This window comes from Heterocephalus glaber, unplaced genomic scaffold (assembly GCF_053883595.1).
Source record: "Heterocephalus glaber isolate CG9 unplaced genomic scaffold, H.glaber_assembly_v1.0 deba00001496, whole genome shotgun sequence".
NCBI lineage: Eukaryota > Metazoa > Chordata > Mammalia > Rodentia > Bathyergidae > Heterocephalus > Heterocephalus glaber.
The window spans coordinates 189426-209086 of NW_028258319.1; the positions used below are offsets into that span (position 1 = coordinate 189426).

At 37.0% G+C, this 19661-nt stretch overlaps 1 protein-coding gene across 6 annotated transcripts in view; it reads right to left on the bottom strand.

The window, feature by feature from the left end:
- Alms1 (ALMS1 centrosome and basal body associated protein) overlaps positions 1-19661 on the bottom strand; it is a 155625-nt gene that overhangs the window by 112139 nt on the left and 23825 nt on the right. For 5 of the 6 annotated variants that reach the window (XR_002396725.2, XM_087184358.1, XM_087184359.1 and 2 more), the window contains exons 8-9: positions 2685-7976; positions 1467-1600 (exon numbers count right to left, since the gene is read on the bottom strand). Coding sequence is in view for 5 of the 6 variants with exons in the window: in XM_087184358.1 (XP_087040484.1) it covers positions 1467-1600; positions 2685-7976 (5426 nt within the window). In the remaining variant the exon portion in view is untranslated. The remainder of the gene's footprint in view (positions 1-1466; positions 1601-2684; positions 7977-19661) is intronic. The other variant, XM_013074060.3, reaches the window with a different exon arrangement.

A 19661-nucleotide genomic window follows, 5' to 3' on the forward strand; every position in this document is an offset into this window, starting at 1 on the left:
CACATTGTAATCCTTTAAGTAAAAGAAAAAACTAAGAGTCCATATTGATATAAATAAATGGTGGAGAAGGAAGGCTCAAAGAATGATGAAATTTTTTACTCCTCAAATTATAGCTATCTCATTAAAAAAGACAAATATCAATAGATGCTAAAATAAATATACTGTACAAAAAAATAAACCAAAATCCATCTACATAGAAGCCTAACATTGTGAAAAACCAACTTTCAAAAAAAGATACATCATAGTGATTCCATCTATATAAAGCTCAAAACCATACTGAAGAGTAGAAAACTCATACATGCCAGGATAAAAAAGGTATGACAAGAGCTTCGGACTGTAAGCTTAGGACAAGAGTTTAGGACTGAAGCAACTGTAACTGGTAAAGCTATAGCAGTCTTTTAGCATGCATAATACCCTGGATTCAATCCCCAGCTCCACCCAAAACAAACAAACAAAAAGAAGTGACTGGAGAGGGAGATACAATGGTATTTGGCAATGTTCTATTTCTCAAGCTGAATAGTAGATACACAGGAATTATTTTAACTTCTCTTTATTCTTTATATAAGTGTTCCCATGTATGAAATAGCTCAAAAGAGAGAAAATAAGTTCTATTAAAAATAAGGTTGCTGGGCATGGTGGCACATGCCTGTAATCCCAGCACTCCAGAGGCTGAGGCAGGAGAATCCTGGGAGTTCAAGGCCAGCCTGGACTACATAGTGAGTTCACGGACAGCCTGAACTACATAGAGAGACCCTGTTTAAAAAAAAAAAAAAGTCATTTCTACATAAGCTATTGTAATTGTGTCCTAAGGGCCTGGGATTTTCCGCCGTCTGCCTCGCAAGCGCAAAGTCCTGAGTTCAATCCCTGGTACCAAAAAAAAAGAAATTATAATTGTCTTCTTTTCCTTCTTCTTCTCCAGTACTGTGGAGCAAACCCAATGTCCTCACATATGCCAGGAAAATGCTCTACCGCTGAGCTACACCTCCAACCCTATATTTGTGGTGTTAAGTAGAGAATATCTATCTGAAGCTAGCTAGACTTCATTTGCATTTCAAGAGGTCAATCTTAAGGAAAAAAAAAGTATGTGATATTTAGTCTCTCTGTTCTAAAACTACATTAATAAAATAATCAAATCAATTTTTATTTTCCTAAGATAAATTTTTTCTCAATAGATGAATTTTGAATTAATCAAAACTTACAGAATCCAATCCTTAAATTTTAACTTTTGACATTTAAAACAACTAACACTGGGCTGGGGATGTAGCTCAGTGGTACAGCAGTCATCTAGCATGTGTGAGGCCCTAGGTTCAATCCTCAACACTACAAAAAAACAAACAAAACACCTAACACTTTACCCAAAGATTATCGGCAACTATGCTGTGATCACCAATGCCCCAATAAGAGATTAAATTTCCACCATCTTTGCTTTCACATTTTCTGTTTTCTTTACTAGATTGCTTTTATACCTCAGACAAGTCAGGTGTTCTACTATGACCAAACAACTCTGCTTTGATCTCTTCTACTTTCCTTCTGTCATCTTCATTTAATTCTGATATGGAGTATCCATGGTCATCAGCTAAATTATACTTCATATTCCAGGCTGGAAAGAAAGCATAGCAACATTGAGATAATACAGTACAAAAGTGGTAATTTTCCATTGATTATAAGAGCACAGAAAATCATCAGTATACGCAGCTTAACACAAACCATAATGCTTAAGCTATTATATAAGCTATTAAAGTTCTTGAGAGAGATCATTTTACTGAAGAGTATTTTTTAAAAACCATACTGTACAGTATTTCTCCAAAGAAAACATTTTAAATACGGTATTAAATCATTTTTATCTTAATCTCCCTTCAATCAATAGAGTCCTTTTTCCTTCCCTTTTAGCTCCTACCTACAGTTATGACCACTTTTACAAAAGCTGATTACTTTTAAATTAATAAAACTAGAGAATTTTTTGTAGAGTCAAAACGTACAAGGAACAGTACAGAACTTTCTTCTCAAAGGAAGATTCCCATGTAGGCCTGAGCTGCTCATAAATTGTCCCCCAAAACATATTCTCCATATATATTAAAGATTTTACTGTGCAAGCGCAAGGACCCAAGTTCAATCCCTGGTACCAAAAAAAAAAAAAAAAAAGCTTTTACTTGCTTTTAAGAGAGTTCTACTTTTAGAGATCAATGAGATTAGTAAATATTCTCTTTTCTAGCACAAGTCTTAGTGTAAAAATACCTTCACATGTCTTGTTTTTTAACATATGAGATCAGCTTTATGGATTTTATTAGAAAAGGAGAAGAGAAAATATATATAGTTTTAGAATACAAGACAATTTGGAGAACAGTAAACTGGAGGCTTTTTCTGCCTTCTCCCCAAAAGGATACTACAATGGGAAGAATAGAGAAACATAAAAGGAGCTTGGAGATCCAAGCTACTTTCTTACTCTCTATGTGACACAACAGAATCTATATACTTCTTCAAAGATTGTAAACTCAGACTCACACTATTAATATTCTACCTTAGCTACATTATTATTTTTTTCTGCACTGCTGATAGAATATACTATCATTCTAACAAGTTCTATAAGAAAATAAAGAACTCCAAACATCTAACTTTTAAGCAAATTATTAACTATAATATTTATAAGACTGAGCATGATGATATGACAAATGATCACATCTTACCTCGTGTTCGTACCCGGTATTCTTCTTCTTCTGCATTTCTAAGTATTTGTTTGGCATGATTCAACGAGGATTCACACTGCAGAAGATTTCTTACATGTGCAGCCAGTGAATCTACACTACCACCACCATCCTCACTCTCTGATACACCCTCTTCCTCTCTGCTATCTGTTTGGCTTGCCTTAGATGAAGTATATGGAAAGAAGTTTAGAAGAACATCTGAAACCGATTCCAAAGACTCTGGCAAATTACTGTCCCAAGAGCAGGAAGCATTTCCATCACTTGCATCACTACTTGATTCACTTTTTATGAAAGTCATCATAGGGATAATAATTTTATTCCCAATGGTTCTACTATAACCTTCAGGTTCAGACCTCAGCACAGACTTGGCTATTTCATATTGCCTAAAAGTTTCATCTAATGCCACCCTGGCTTTGCTTTCTGCTTCCTGTAAAGGATTTCTAATTGTTGTTGAACTAATACACTCCCAATTTTCAATGCCTCTCTGGCATTTCACACTTGTCTGTGTGTCAATATCCTTTTGTATGCACCTGTTGTTTGAGTTTTCCTCTGTAAATGGCTCTCTCTGTAGCATATCATCATTAGATACATCAATTGTGGAAGGTTCCTTGAAGCAAACTACCTTCTTAGATTGTATAAATGAAATATCATTAACATCTCTGAAGGGAATGAGTGGACCAGAAAAGTTACAGCGTTTCAGTGCTATATTTTCTGCCTCCATTAAAAGTGTCTGAATTTCTTTAAGAGTTTTAGAACTATTTGCTGTACCCTGGACTTCCTTAGAGCCAGTATCTGCAAAACCTGAAGATTCTGGCTTAGTTACAACCCCATCATCAACCTGAGAATTTAAAGGCATATTGTTTGGTCTAAAACTAGAGTCAGAGGAATTCAAATTATGTATTAGCCTTTGGACATGTTCTGAAACAAGTCTGTGTTTCTCATCAGGTAAATAAGTTCCAGAGGAAACTATTGGTAACTCAGTAATTTGATCAGCTTGCCTAAGACCAGGTGAGACCTTCAGAGTATCTTCAGTTAGATGTCTATCTGGCATATCCTTCTGATGGAAAATATTTTGTTTTTCACTGTACAAAAAGGAACTAGGAGGAGATCCTGGCAACACCATTTTCTGATCAGCTGGCTCAGGGATTGTTGAAACTTTCAGTGCATCTTCAGTTAGGTATCTGTCTGGCAATTCCTGTAGATAGAAAGTATTAGATTTATCTCTGTGCAAATAAGAACCAGAGAGAGGTACTGGTATCCCAGTATTTACCTCAGTTGGTTCAGGGACAGCTGAGATCTTTAGAGTATCTCCACTTTGAACTCTATCTGGCAACTGCTGCTGAGGTTTTACTCTCTGGGAATATGAACTATAAAAAACTGTCTGTAATGGAGTTGTCTGGTCATTTAGGCCAATCACAGTTGAAATATTGGACTTCTCTTTCTGTAAGTAGGAACTGTGGGTAGTTGATGGTGACTCAGTCTTCTGGTCGTCTGGTGCATTTACAGTTGAAATTTTGGGATTCTCTTCATGTGAGTAGAAATTAGATGGTAATGTAGGTACCCTATTTGTCTGGTCAGCTTGTCTAGCAACAGCTGAATCCTTCAGGGACTCTTCAGTTAGATCACTGGGCTTCACTCCATGGAAGGAGGAATCAAAAGGTCCTGTTCGTGTCCCAGCCTTCTGTTCTGCTGGTAGAAAAACAGCTGAAATTTTCAGAGCTTCTTCAGTGAGATAACTGTCTGGAAACTCTTGTGGAGAGGAAACACTGGGCTTTTCTTTATGTGAGTAGAAACTTAAAAAAGGTGTTGTTGGTACCCTAATCTTCTGGTCATCTGGTCCAGAAAGAACAACAACATTTAAAGCATCTTCAGTAATATTTGGCACCTCCTGCTGTTGAAAAACACTGGGCTTCTCTTCATGTGAATAGGAAACAGAGGACACTGTTTGTATCCTGGGCTTCTGATTAGCAGGTCCAGAAACCTCTGCTGTTTTTGAAGCTACTTCAGGAAGATCTGGTAACTCCTCATAAGGCTGGTAAGAAACAAAGGTCTGTTCTCCCTGTGAGGAAGTGGAAGAGGGCACTATGTATATCCCAGTCTTCTGGTCAGAAGGCTCAGAAACATCTACAATCTTCAAAGCTTCTTCATTTACACCTGACAACACTTGCTGGTAAGAAACAACAGGCTTCTCTCTATTTGAGTAAGGGGTAGAGGACACTATTTGTATTTCAGTTTTCTGTTTGGCAGGTCCAAGAACACCTAAAACTTTCAAAGCTTCTTTATTAAGATCTGGAAACACTTCCTTATAAGAAACACTAGGCTTCTCTTTATTTGAGTAAGGGGTAGAGGACACTATTTGTATTCCAGTTTTCTTTTCATCAGTTCCAACAACACCTAAAACTTTCGAAGATTCTTCATTAAGATCTGGAAACACTTCCTCATAAGAAACACTAGGGTATGAGTAGGAAGTAGAGAGTACTGTTGGTGTCCCAGTCTTTTGGTTAACTGGTTCAGAACCAAGTGAAACTTTCTCAGCCTTTTCGGTTAGACGACTATCTGGCAACTCCCACTGGTAAGAAATATTCTTCTCTCTATCTGAGTAGGAAGAGGAGGTTACAGTAGATGAGATCTCAGTCTTCTGATCAGCTGGTTCAGGAACAACTGAAATTTTCACACCTTTAGTTACTTCACTATTTGGCAGGGCCTGCTGGTAGAAAATAATGGGTTTTTCTCCAAGTGAGTATAATGTAGGGGATACTGTTGATTTCTCAGTCTTCAGGTCAGCTGGTCCAGGAGAAGCAAAAACTTTTAAAACCCCTTTAGGTAGATGACCATCTGCCAAAGACTGCTGATAGAAAATAATGGGTTTCTCTCCAAGTCTGTAGGAACCTGAAGATACTGCTGGTGTTCCAGTCTTCTGTTCTTTTGCTGCAGAATCAGCTAAAACTTTCAGAGCCTCTTCAGGTAAACGGCTACTTGGCAAGATGGGTTGGTAGAAAATAATGGGTTTCTCTCCAGGTGAGTAGGAATCTGAAGGTCCTGCTGGTGTCCCGGTCTTCTGTTCAGCTGTTGAAGAATCAGCTAAAACTTTCAGAGCCTCTTCAGGTAGATGACTACTTGGTAAGACTTGTTGATAATAAATAACATATTTCTCTCCAAGTGAGTAGGAATTTGAAGATTCTGCTGGTGTTCCAGTCTTCTGGTCAGCTGGTCTAGGAGAACCTGAAACTTCTGAGGAATCTCTAGGTATATAACTCTCTGGTAACTCTTGTTGGGAGGAAATACCAGGGTCCTTTTTATGTGAGTAGGAAGTAGAGGTTACAGTTGATATGCCATCTTTCTGGTTATCTGGTCCAGGAGCAGATGAAACTTTCAAAATGTCTTCAGCTTGATGACTCTTTAACAAGGCCTGCTTATAGAAAACACCAGGCTTATCTATTTGTGAGTAGGAAGCAAAGGACACTGTTGATGTTCCTATCTTCTGTTCTGCTGGTCCAGGGGCAGATGAAACTTCTAGAGCATTTTCTAGATTACTATCTAGCAACTTGTCCTCATAGAAAATGCTGGGTTTCTCTTTATATGAGTAGGAGGCAGAGGTTAGAGTTGGTATACTAGATATCTGGTCAGCTGGTCCAGAAACAGCTGAAACTTTGAGAGTCTCTTCAGGTAAATGACTATCTGACAGAACCGACTGGTAGGAAATAGGCTTCTCTCTATGTGAATATGAAATAGAGGTTACTGTTGATATACTAGTCTTCTGGTCAGCTGGTTCTGGAACAACAGATTCTTCCAGAGACTTTTCTGCTGGATGACTATCTGCCAACTCCTGTTCATAGAAAACACTGGGCTTTTCTCTATGTGAGTGGGAAACAGAGGATACTGCTAGTGTCCCAGTTTTCAGGTCAGTTAATCCATAAACAGGTGAAGCTTTCAAAGGCTCTTTAGTTGTATAAATGTCTGACAAGGTCTGTTGGTAGGAAACACCAGGTTTCCCTCTCTGTGAGTAAAAACCAGAGTGTGTTGTTAGTATCCCAGTCTTCAGGTCACTGGGTCCAGGAGCAGTAGAAACTTTTAGAGTCTCTTCAGTTAGATGATTCTGTGCCAACTCTTGTTGGTAAAAAATGCTGTTCTCTCTAAGTGAGTTGGAAGTAGAGGAGACAGCTACTATTTCAGTCTTCTGGTCAGCAAATCCAGGAAGAATAGGTTCTTTCAGGTTCTTAGCAGTTAAATGACTTTCTGGCAAGGCCTGAAGATTCAAAGTATGGGACTTTTCTCCATGTGAATAGGAATTAGAAGAGACTGTAGTTATTCCAATCTTTTGGTCAGCTGGCTTAGAAGCAACTGAAACTTTCAGAGTCTCTTCAGTTAGATGACTGTCTAGGAAAGCCTGCTGGTAGAAAAGATCAGGCTTATCTTTTTGTGAGTAGGAAGGGGAGGTTATAGTTTGTATGCTAGTCTTCCATGTAGCTGATTCAGGGACAGCTGAAACTTTTAGTGACTGTTCAGGTAGATGACCATCTGGCAAGCCTTCTTGGTATAAACTACTGTGCTTCTTTCTTTGTAAGTAAGAAGTAGAGGTTACATGTGGTGTTCTACTCTTCTGGTCAGGTGGCCCAGGAACACCTGAAACTTTTGGAGTCTCTTCAATTAAATGACTCTCTGGCAAATCTTGTTCATAGAAAATACCAGGTTCCTCTTTATTTGAGTTGGAAGTAGAGCTTACAGTTGGTATGCCAGTCTTCTGGTCTGGTGCTCTAGGAACAGCTGAAACTTTCAGAGCCTCCTTAGTTAGATAACTACCTGGCAACTCCTGCTGGTAGAAAATACTGGGTTTGTCTCTATGTGAGTAGGAAGGAGAGGGGACAGTTGCTGTCTCAGTATTCTGATCAGCAGGTCCAGGGACAACTGAATCTGTCAGTAACTGATCTGTTAGATGACCATCTGGCAAGCCCTGTTGGTACAAAATATTGGGCTTCTCCACACGTGAGTAGGAAAGAGGAGGTTCTGTTGGTATGCCAGTCTTCTGCTCAGCTAGTTCGGTAATATGTGAGACTTTCAGACTTGCTGCAGTTTGATGACTGTCTGGCAAGGCCTTTTGGTTAAGAGTATTGATGGGCTGACCAGTAGTATTTTTGTGAGAACTTACAGCCAACTGAGGCAAGTCCTCGGAGGACAAGGATAAATGGGATCCAATGTCTGAATCTCCAGAAGTAGTAATACCTGATTGCAACTTGGACTGAATAATTTCAGCTATGTCTTCTTGAGAGGTGTCTCCTAAAGAAAAAGATATTTGTTAATATTATATTTTTTTCAATTTAAATAACCTTTTTTACACTGAAAAAAAGCCAACTTTCACCACCTTGAGCCTTTAAGCTTTTAAAAATGAATCCCATGTAAATAATCATCAAAGGAGACAAATGTACATGAGACATTAATTACAAAGCAAACTAAAATGAAAATCATCAACAACAGAATGGCTTAAAATAACAGTATATCTACTTACCCACTATAATATTTTACAGATCTTAAAATTTAGATTTTTAAAGAATTTTCAATGACATGGGAAAATGTTATTGGGACTGGGATTTGATTTCATCCTATTTACAAGGTAATAGCCTATTGTGTCAGGAATGCTGGCAGAAGACATAATTTCCTTAGAGACAAAGACTTGATTATCCATGGTATGACAAAGGATCATCACCTTATCTTCAAGGGCTTCTCATGTCCTTAAGTCCCATGGGAGCAATGCAACATGGATCAGATGTATGCTATCTGTGCAATGGGTTTGACTGATTCTCCTTGTATAATGTATCTATATGTGAGCATGTGTTTGTGTATATGCATATACATACATACAAATAATACCTTACATACAGGTAAACTGAGTTGCTAAGATAAATATGTATCAGTGCTTCTCAGTGTGGTATCTAGCTAACTTGCAGATTCTGGTTCAGCACATCTGAAATAAGACATGAAATTTCCCATTTTATGATCTTCCTAGTTTGAGTAGCAAAGATACTTACTTTTTCTAGAGTTGTAGAGTAAATGACAAAATCTGATACCTTAATCCTTTGATTCTAATTCTGAACTCTGAACTACTTCCATTACAACTGACTACCCTTCTTTAAGAACAATGGTGAGCTTAAAAAGTATACCTGAAAACAGAATGATATAGCTTGGGTAGTGAATTATAGAGTAAAGGAGTTGAAGTATCAAGTATTAACTCTACAAGAAAACTAAACGTGAGGGCAAGTACAGTAGCTCATGCCTGTAGTCTGAGAGACTTGGGAGGCTGAGGCAGAAGAATGATGGATATGAAGGAAGGGAGGGGTGAAAGGGAAGGGGGAGAGGGAGGGGAGGGAGAAGGGAGAGGAGAGATGAGGAAGAAGAGAGGGAAGGAAAGAAGGAGGGTGAATAAGAGGAGGAGAAAGAAGAAGACAAAAGAAGAGGAGGGGGCCAGGGATTTAGCTCAGTGGTTCCGGTGCCTGCCTCGCAAGCGCAAGGTCCAGAGTTCAGTCCCAGGTAACAAAGGAAAAAAAAAAAAAGAAGAGGAGGAAGGAGAGAGGCATGGAAAAAAGAAGAAAAACTACAAGTGAAGGAGAATGTATAACTGCATTGTAACTTGAGAAGGAATAAGAATTATGAATATCTGTGAGGAAATAAAATAGGCTCAAAAAGATAATAAAAAGGTAAAATTTTGTTTTTCAAAATGATTACCTAATTTTTTGAAGATTTTACATCCCCTTGACTACTGCAAATTATTAGTGACATCATGAAGGGGACATCATGAAATAAATGGCCAAGAAATTAAGATATATAGTACAGATCCTTGAAAGATATAGAGGCTTACATAAGATAACAACATCTGATATATGAAGGTCTTAGGAGGAAGGAAAAGATTAGTAAAGAAACTGTGAAGAACAACCACTGGGTAAACTGCTAAAACTGCAAGAGATTTACAGTGTTGAAGAAATTTCCCAATGGTTCTACATAAACTTAAGGGTATATACATACTTCAAACTCATAGAAACAATTATGGTCATAAATCTATTAATATCAGTTTAAAATGTTTGTTAGAGAAAGGAACTCATGATAATGGATAGCATACTTTTAGAGTCCTTATTATTTATTCCTGGGAGAGAGAGATAAATACACTAAGGTGTGAGCATTACAACATCACTACATACCTAGTGAATCTCTGCAGATAAATTTTCAAACTGAGGGTGGGTTGAAGACAGTTCTGACACCACGAAGAGGAACAGAGCTGCGCAGAAAGACTATACTATGACAAAATTTGCATATGACTGGAACTGTTGAGAGGAGATTAAGACTAACAATCTGGCTAGGATTTGCTCAAGAACTCTTCCCATAGGAACCAGACACTTATTAACACAGAAGGCTTCCTTTACAGACAAACACAGCATATTCCTTTTCAAAATATAACCTCAAGTCCTCTGTGATATGACTTAATAAGGATAACAAGTAAGTCCTTTATGTTTCACAGACAAAATAAGATGCAGTTCCAGGTGTTCATTTTCTGTATCACAATTAGCTTTGTACTAGTCACCATTTCAAGTGAAGTTTTTTTTGGTTTTTTTTGTTACCAGGGATCGAACTCAGGACCTTGCACTTGTAAGGCAGGCTCCAGAACCACTGAGCTAAATCCCCGCCCCTCAAGTGAAGTATTAAGGGGTATTAATACTGGCACACACAAATAAATTAGTATGTTTCTCAATATCCAGGCCTCTAATTCAGTCACTACTATGAGGTATTGGTTGTCTGTAACATCGGTTGTCTGTACTATGAGGTATTGGGTGTCTAGTGTGTATAATAGGTACACTAAAATTCCTGCAATTTTAAGGACAGTAATAATACTTTAAAGTTGGTCTTTGTCTTCGCTGTTTTTCTTGCTTTCTAACTATGAATTATTACAGATAAATCATTTTTATTATTTTTCATCATTTCTATAAGTTCTTAAATATTAATTATCAATAACTAGATAATATCACAATTTTTTTGTGAGATCTGTGATTAATCCTCCAGTAATTTGATAGATGTTTATATAAACATTATTTAAAACCTAAATTTTCTTTTGACTATATTACACGCACATTATGGTTTACAGAGGAATTTCTCATACATTCACAGGCAAATACAAATACATAGGCAAGTATATATATATATTCACCCCTCCAAAGTGCCTGCATAGTGACACTTCTTGTCCTATTGATAAACGTATGTCACTTTAAAAACTCACAACACAATATCAAGTTAAATGTAATAAAATTCCTGAGTTTTAGTTAACTAATAGGGAACTGGTTAGTAAAATACAAATCACATATACAAGTTTATATTACAATCTAATACTTTTGTTGTTATCACTAAGTTCTTTTTCAATGTGAAAGTGAGGATAGATATGGTAAAAGGATTGAGAGGCTCTTCTGTACACCTAAGTGGGCAGGAGCTCAAAAAGCTGATGAACTGCTGGTGTTGTGCAAAGTTCATGAACTCTGCACTAAGATGTCAAATCTAACATGTACTATTTCCTAACAAAATAACCCTGGGAATTTTAGTTTCATCATATCACCTCACAGGATTATAGAGATTAAATGAGATCATGTACGTAAAGTACCTAACAAACAAAGAGTACACCTTTACTCACAGAAGTTCCCTGTGAGACAGGAGGAAGGTATAATTCCAGTCTTGCTTCTAGTCTCCTTATCACTGAGAACCATTCTCCTCCTAAAGTCCTGCCCCAAATCAAAGTCTCAATTACTCTAAGTCACATTCACACATTCCCTCCCTGAACTGAACAACTTGTACCTTAAGGGAGAAGATACCCAACAAAAACAACCTAAGTAAAGTAGTAAAGCTAATCCAGGGACTGGGCTTTAATCAAAATTCTAACAGGAATATTAATGAATTAAATCTATTTAGTTTAGAACAGAAACCACCCAAACATAAAAGCATATATGCTATGTAAATCACTGAGATGGCCCTATGTTAGTCAGAGATCAATAAAATAATGAAAAGAAACTAATCCATAGGCCTTTATTGCAACTGAAATATAGTAATTCAACTAGATCTGATTTTTATTTTCATTCAATCTGCTTTCTTGAGATGTGATCTCCTCAAAAATACAAAGCCTAGGCCCTTACACTAACTTTCCCCCCACTGAGTATACCCAGACATGTTAAGTCATTTATATCCAACAATTCATTAAGTCATTCAACAGATATTTACTGAGCACTTTTCATAGCTAGACACAAATAAAATATTAACAAAGTCCTAGGTCTACCCTCAAAGACCTAATCATATAAGAAATAAAAACCAGAAAGAATTACTGTCCTCTGTGTTGAGTACAGTAGAGGGACTGTTTGCAAAATACAATGGGACCACATTTAAAGAATACCTGACTCTTAAGGAGTCAAAGTGAGTGGTGGAAAAAAGGAAGGATTTCCTAAACGACATAAGCAAAATGAAAAGATAAAGAGCAGGAGTTGGACAAAGATGGGCATAAAAGGTGAGGAAAAAAAGTGGTCCAAGCAGAGAAAATGGCATCTTCAAGGTTAAGGGGACAAGCAGATCTCAGCATAATGACAGTTCAATATGATTACCAAGGCCAGAGTAAGTATAAACGTAAAGGTGTGAGCAGGGACCTTCTAGGACATACTAATGAGTTTGAAATTTATCCTGAGCCTAAGCAAAACTTTCAAACTAAAAGTGACACAATCTATCCTGCTCTGTAAATAAGAATATTCTTGCTTCCAACAGAGGATGGGTAGAAGGCTCCTTCTCCCAAAAAAAGAACCATTTTCTATTACTAATACAATAATCCAAAGTGAAGAAATTGAGAGTATAAAAATCAGAATCATTAGGATTGAGTAACTGGACAGGGATAAGAGTGAAAGAAGAATGCACATTTCTAATTTGGCTGATGAAGACACCTTCACACAATGAAAGGAAATACAGAAGGAAGAGTAGTTTGAAAAGATGACAATTCATTCAAGTTTTGAACTTCTGAAGTTAAGTGCCTAAGGAACATCCAAATAAAGATGTTCCATGGGTATTTCGATATAAACATCTGGAGTATAAGACACATCCAGATAGAATGAAAAATACAGAAGTCACTAGCCATAGAAAGCAACTCAAGCCTTGGGTACAGATATTACCTCAGAAGTTAAGATCCTTTCCTGCCCAAAGAATTATTTTCTAACACATTTCCATCAGCTTCTGTAATAAAGTTGAGGACAGCCAATACTGTACCGCTGAATGATACTCAATAGTTGGGAAATAATCAACAGGACTCTTCCAAGCCTTTATTATGTGCCACAGTTCGTACTGAGCATAAAATAGAAATTAAAATACAGTGTCTCATCTAAGGAAGAATTTTGATGAAGTAGTGGTGTATTATGTTTATGGAAAGGTTATAGGGTAACTGAAAATTCAAAAAGAGGGAGAGAAGAAGATGGAATGAAACACTACTACCTAAAGAAAGTGAGACTTAAGGTAGGCCTTAAATTATAAGTAGAATGTAGAAACACTGGAAAGAAAGGAAATGGTATTCAAAAAAAGGAAAAGTATAAGTCAAATATCACAGGAAGGAAGGAATGTGACTCTACAGGTACCTAAGTAAATGCAAACAAAAACAAAATAGCTTGCCTAGTATAACCAAAATGTACATGAAGGAAAATTAAAACTAGATAAATGGAAGGTCTTAGAAATCAGAGGAGAAAGGAAGACATCATCGTCAATTGGGTTTAAGGAAGACAAAAGGTGGTATAATGTGATAATTATTAATAAAGCTCTGACTTTAAATGTTATCACCACAAAAAACATGTAAGGTGATGAATGGGTTAATCAGCTTGATTTAGTTATTGAAGAATGTATACAGAAATCAAAGCATCATGTTTTCAATTTAAAATCATTTTTTAAATCATTTTTTAAAAATATCTATAGAAATCTGTAATACTTAAGACATTATAATATTGGAACGAGGACAGACAAGTAGACCAATGGACAGAATGGGGAGCCCAGAAACAGGCTCCCACAAATCAGTCATCTGAAATGTAACAGAGGTAATGTTGAAGAAAGAAACAGAATGCAGCTGTGAAAAAAGGCTGCTTGGGTTTAAGCAGTCCAATATTTTATTATGTATGGGGCCTTAGGCAAGTCATTTAACCTCTCCAAGATTCATTTCCTTCAAATATCAAATAGAATAATATCCATAATCATCATCATGAGTCAAATACAGATAGGAAATGATAATAGTATGATACAATTATATGCTACATAAATATTTTAACAAGTAGACCATCTCAGCATTCAGCACCTTCAGCCATTTGGTGCTATTCTGGCTGGGAGGGAGGCCCACAGGTAGAGAGGTGGGTGGGGAGAGGCAGTTGGACAGGGACTAGGACCTGGAGAAGACAGGAAAGTCTGGAGGAAGGAGGAGGCAGAGATTGAACCCAGGGCCTTGTGCCTGATAAGCATAAGCTTTACCATTGAGCTGAGCCTATAGCCTGCTCAATTTTATTTACACCATGTGCATTGAATACCTGCATAGAGGAATGCGGAGGGAACATTCACCTAAATGTTAATAGTAAGGACATGGCAGAAAGACCCTTGCCGGATGCCAGGGCCTTGACTTTGGACCTCTGGCCTTGAGAACTGTGGGAATAAACTTCTTATTCTTCATGAGTTACCATCTCCACAGTTATAACAGCACCATCTGGAATAAGGCGGTGCATCCTAAAAGTCTTCAAGGTAGAAGATATAGGACCAGCAAGTACTTTTCATCAGTTTGGGGTCAGGTGAGCCAGTCCCAGCACCCGGAAGGAAGCTCCCCGCCTCCATCCCAGGCTCCTAGGGCAGAGAAGCTTAGCTGGTCCCAGCACCCGGAAGGAAGCCCCCTGCCTCCATCCCAAGCTCCTAGGGCAGAGAAGCTCAGCCGGTCCCAGCAACCGAAAGGAAGCTCAACGCCTCCATCTCAAGCTCCTAGGGCTGAGAAGCTGAGCTGATCCCAGAACCTGGAAGGAAGCTCCCCTGCTGCCATCCCAAGCTCCTAGGGCAGAGAAGGTGAGTCACGTGGGCGCCAGAAGCAACACCCCCCCCACCGTGGAAATGAGAAAACACATAAACAAGCCTCAAAAACAGACTTCCAGATCACCTACAGCAACCCCAAAGGGAAACGAGATGAAACAATCTGATACTCAACCACCTGGGCTCTCTGAACTGGCAACAAAAGAGGATCTGGGAAAAATGAAATCAGAAATAATTACACAGATAACAGCAAAGATTTTGCTCATGGTGCAAGACATGATTAATAAATCTAGAGAGGACACAGATAAAAAAGAATAGAGGATCTGAGGAACATGATGGAATCTCAACATAGGAAACAAATGGAATCCATAAAACAGATACAAACAGATTTCCAAGAGATTAAAAACTCCATCGAAAGTCTGCACAGCAGAATGAACCAATGTGAGGATAGAATTTCACATATAGAAGATAAGATTGCAATTAGTGAGGAAGAAAAGAAAAATTGCTTTAAAAAATTGTAAGGGAACACAAGAAATCAATCCAGCAGCTGCTAGACGATGCAAAGAAGAATAACATAAGACTGATTGGAGTCAATGAAGAAAGAGAAGAGAATGCAGATGACATAAAAAAACTGTTCACAGAAGTGATGGCAGAAAACTTCCCAAGGAGGGGAAAAGAACTTGACATACAGATAAGTGAGGCATATAAGACTACAGCTAGCCTTGATCAAAAAAAATCTGCACATAGGCATATAATAGTTAGGATTCCAGAAACCCAACAGAAAAACAAAATTCTATAAGCAGAGGGAGAAAAGAAACAAATCACATACAAAGGAAAGCCCATCAGAATCACAGCAGACTTCTCAATGCAAACCCTCAAGGCAAGAAGAGCTTGGAGTGATGTATTTCAAGCCCTAAAGGAAAACAGCTCCAACCCAGATTGATGTACCCTGCAAAACTATCTTTCAAAATTGATGGAGAAATAAGATACTTTCATGATAAAGAGCACCTCAGGAACTTCATGAATACCAAACCGGCACTCCAAAAAATTTTAGACAATACCCTAGGAAAAGACAATGAGGATCACAACCCCAGGAAACCCAGCAGAATGAATCCATTGGGTGTGACAAATTAAACGCAAAGGGGGAGAATCCAACAAAAAGAAAAAGTCATGACAAGGCTTTGAAAACTTTTAACTTCATCTCCCTAATGAATGTATAATTCAATCTTATTACTGTACTGATTAGTATTTTTCTGATTCTAGAGTTCCACACCATTCCTTGTGCTATACTGGCTATTTATTATCTTCTGTCTACTTTTTAATTGGGTTGTCTATTAATGAGCTCTAAGAATTCTTTATATACTCTGGTCATAGGTTATATGCATTGTAAATATGGTCTGTTTAAGGACTACTTTTCATTTTAATGATGTCATTTAAAGTTCTAAATTTTGATGGAATCTCATTTATCAATTTTTTTCTTTTATACATGAAGTTTTTTGTATCCTAGGTAGTTCCTGCCTACCCTGAATTCATAAATATTTTCCCTTATAATTTCTTCTTAAAGTTTCATACTTTTAGGCTTTCTTATTTAGGTTCACAGATCCCTTCAAGTTATTTTCATGTATGGAAAAAAAAGGGTTGAGGTTAATTTTTTATATATGGATACCAGGTGTTCTAGTGCCATCTGCTGAAAACACTATCTCTTCCTCGGCTCTTGAATTGAGTTTATATTCTATAAAATGCTAATGTTAAATAATCTTTCAAAACTCAGTGGACCATATATGTGTGGTTCTATTTCTAGATTCTCTGTTTTATTCCAATGATCTATATGTCTTTCCTTACACCAACACTGCCTTGATTACTGTAGCTTTAGAAGAAGTCTTAAAATTAGGTATTAAACGTCTTCCAACACTGTTTTTGTTTTTGTTTTTAACTTTTCTAGGTCCTTTGTACTCCTACATAACTTTTAAATTTCAATATCCAATTCTTCATTTATAGCAAGTATACACAGACCTGAATTTTTATATATACCTTGTGTTTTCTAATCCTGCTAAATTCAAGTACAAGTTCTAGGGGCTCATAGAGATTTCTTAGTATTTTCTCTGTAGATCATCATTTCATCTACATATAAAGATTTTGTTTCTGCCATGCCAATCCTATCCTAGTTGTGTCATTTTATTGCCAGACTATTTTGGTGGGGACTAGGTTTCAAAGTTTAATGGACAGATAAAGAGTAAGCATATCTGGCCTTGTTCCCCACCTTAAGGAGAAAGCATTGTATCTTCTCCATTCATATAAGGCATTCTCGCTGAAAGTATGGAATACATGTCTTTAATCTGTTGAGAAGGTTCTGTTCTACTTCTAGTCTCCTGATAGCTTTTACCATGAACAGCTGTGGAATTTAGTCCAATACTTTTTCTCCAACTAGTGACAGGATCATATGGCTTTCTCCTTTCCTTTGTTAAAATGATGACTTTTGGGGGTGGATCTTCCAATGCTGAACCCACACTGCCATCCCTATAATAAAACCACTTTCTACATACTGCCACATCTGACTTCTAATAGTTTGTTTTGTTAAACAAATTTCTATCTATGTTCATACTTTATTCTTCTATTATCTTTATCCAGTTTTAGGATTAGCACAATGCTAAGTTCCTAAAATGAGGGGAGAAGTGTTCCTTCTTTTTTCTGCTTTAATTGTTTGATATAATTTATCAGTTAAAATGTTTATGAGCCTGCTATTGTCATATAGGTAGGTTTTCAAGCTAGGAATATACTTTCTTTAATAGGTGCTATTCAAATCTTATATTTCCTCCAGAGTTAGTTTTATTAATTTGTCTTCCAAGGTACTTCTTAGAAGTTGTCAAATTTATTTCAAAACAGATTTTTGTAATATGCTTTCTGTACCCTTTTAAATTCTGTAAAATCTGTGGTAATGTCTCCTAGATCTTAATACTGTAATTTTAAAAATGTATAACTGATATTGTGTAACAGGAAGAAAAGGTCTAAAAGAGCAGGGGAATTGGGAGGGGTAGGGGAAGGGAAAAAAGGGAAAGGAAAAAATATGAGAAGAGGAAAAAAATGGAAACAAGGTCTTTGCAAATAGGGAAGGGTGGAGGGGGTAAAGGGAGGGCAAGGGAAGGGGAATAAAAATAAGAACCAAGAGACTCATGTAATGGTGCAAGAGCCCAATGATGAATGTAACTGTATTTTATACCTAAAATGTACCAATAAAGTTAATGGGGAAAAAATAAAATAAAAATTAAAAAAAAATGAGAAGTGGATTTCATCAAAACTAAAAACATAAAATAAAATAAAATAATAATTAAAAACAAAACTAAAAATGTTATCAATTCCTGGTACCAAAATAAAACAAAAAAACTAAAAACATTGTGGTATAGTCAATACCATGAAATAAGTTGGGTTTTTTTAACCCACAGAGTAGGAAACATTTTTTGCAAATAACACACCAAACAAGAGACCTGTATTCAGAATATGCAAAAAACACTTACACCATAATAAAAAGATAAATAACCCAATTTAAAAGTGGGCAAAGGAGCTCCATTGACGTTTCTTTAAAGATATACAAATGGGGGCCAGGGATTTAGCTCAGTGGTTCTGCCACCTGCCTCACAAGCGGAGGGACCCAAGTTCCCTGGTACCAAAATAAATAAATAAATAAATATTAAGCACTTGAAAAAAAAGATATACAAATGGCCAATAAACACAAGAAAAGATGCTCAACCGTATTAGCCACTAAGGAAATGTAAATCAAAACCACAAGAAAATATATCTTAGCCAAAAGTGTGTCTATAATCAGAAAGACAGGAAATTAGTGTTGTAAAGGACATGGATAAACTGAAATACTCACATTGCTGGCCAGAATGCAATATACTACATATACTTTGAAAACAATTTACTAGTTCCTCAAATCAATCAATAAAGTTCCATGAGCCAGTAATGCTACTCATATATATGAAAAAGAAAGGAAAACATGCCTAACAAAAGTTCACACATGACTGTTCATAGCAGCATTATACACATAAAAGCCAAGTGGTTATTGCCATCAACTGTTGAAGAGACAAACAAATGTGATATATACACATAACAGACTATTATTGGAGAATAAAAAGGAACAAGTACTGATATAAGATGAAGGTGCTGAATGATTCAGGGTTTGGGGAGGGCCCATCCCTCAAAGAAAAACACTACCTTACAGTGTGTTCACATGGTGAAAGAGGCAAAGTTTTTCTAATAATTGGCACTAAGAACCCTCATGACCTAGTTACTTCCCAAAGGCTCCACCTCCTAATACAAGCATCTTTGGAATGAGAATTTCAACATACGTAATTTGGGAAGAAATAAACATCCAGACCATAAGACAGTCTTAGACCATGGGATCTTTTCTTAGATGAGTATTTTATGTGACTTGAAGGGGAAAATGAATTAATTGTTCTCAAGAGGACATGAGTGGATACAAACTGGGCATGGTGGCACAAGCCATTAATCTCAGCACTCAGGAGGCTGAGGCAGGAGGGTCGCAGCAAGTTCAAGCCCAGCCTGGACTATATACTGAGTTTAAGCCCAGCCTGAACTACACAGTGAGACTTTTGTCTCAAAAAAGCAAAAACAATATAAACACAAAAAAGAATACATGTAATTAATCTAGTAAAGAAGAAATTGAGAGGGATCAATTTTGAGGCAGAAAGCAAAATTATCTGCTAAGGCAGGTGGCAAGCTGTAGAGAACAGGTTAGTAAGATTTAAGGAGTAGCTCAGTGAATATTCAGAATTTATTCTAAAGTGATGAGTAAGTGATGATAGGTAATTCTGAGAAGAAAGCTGAGATTAGAGATGATGATTTTAGAATACTGTCAGCCTAGGAAAGCTGGTGGCACGGCTCAATCCATGTCTGAAG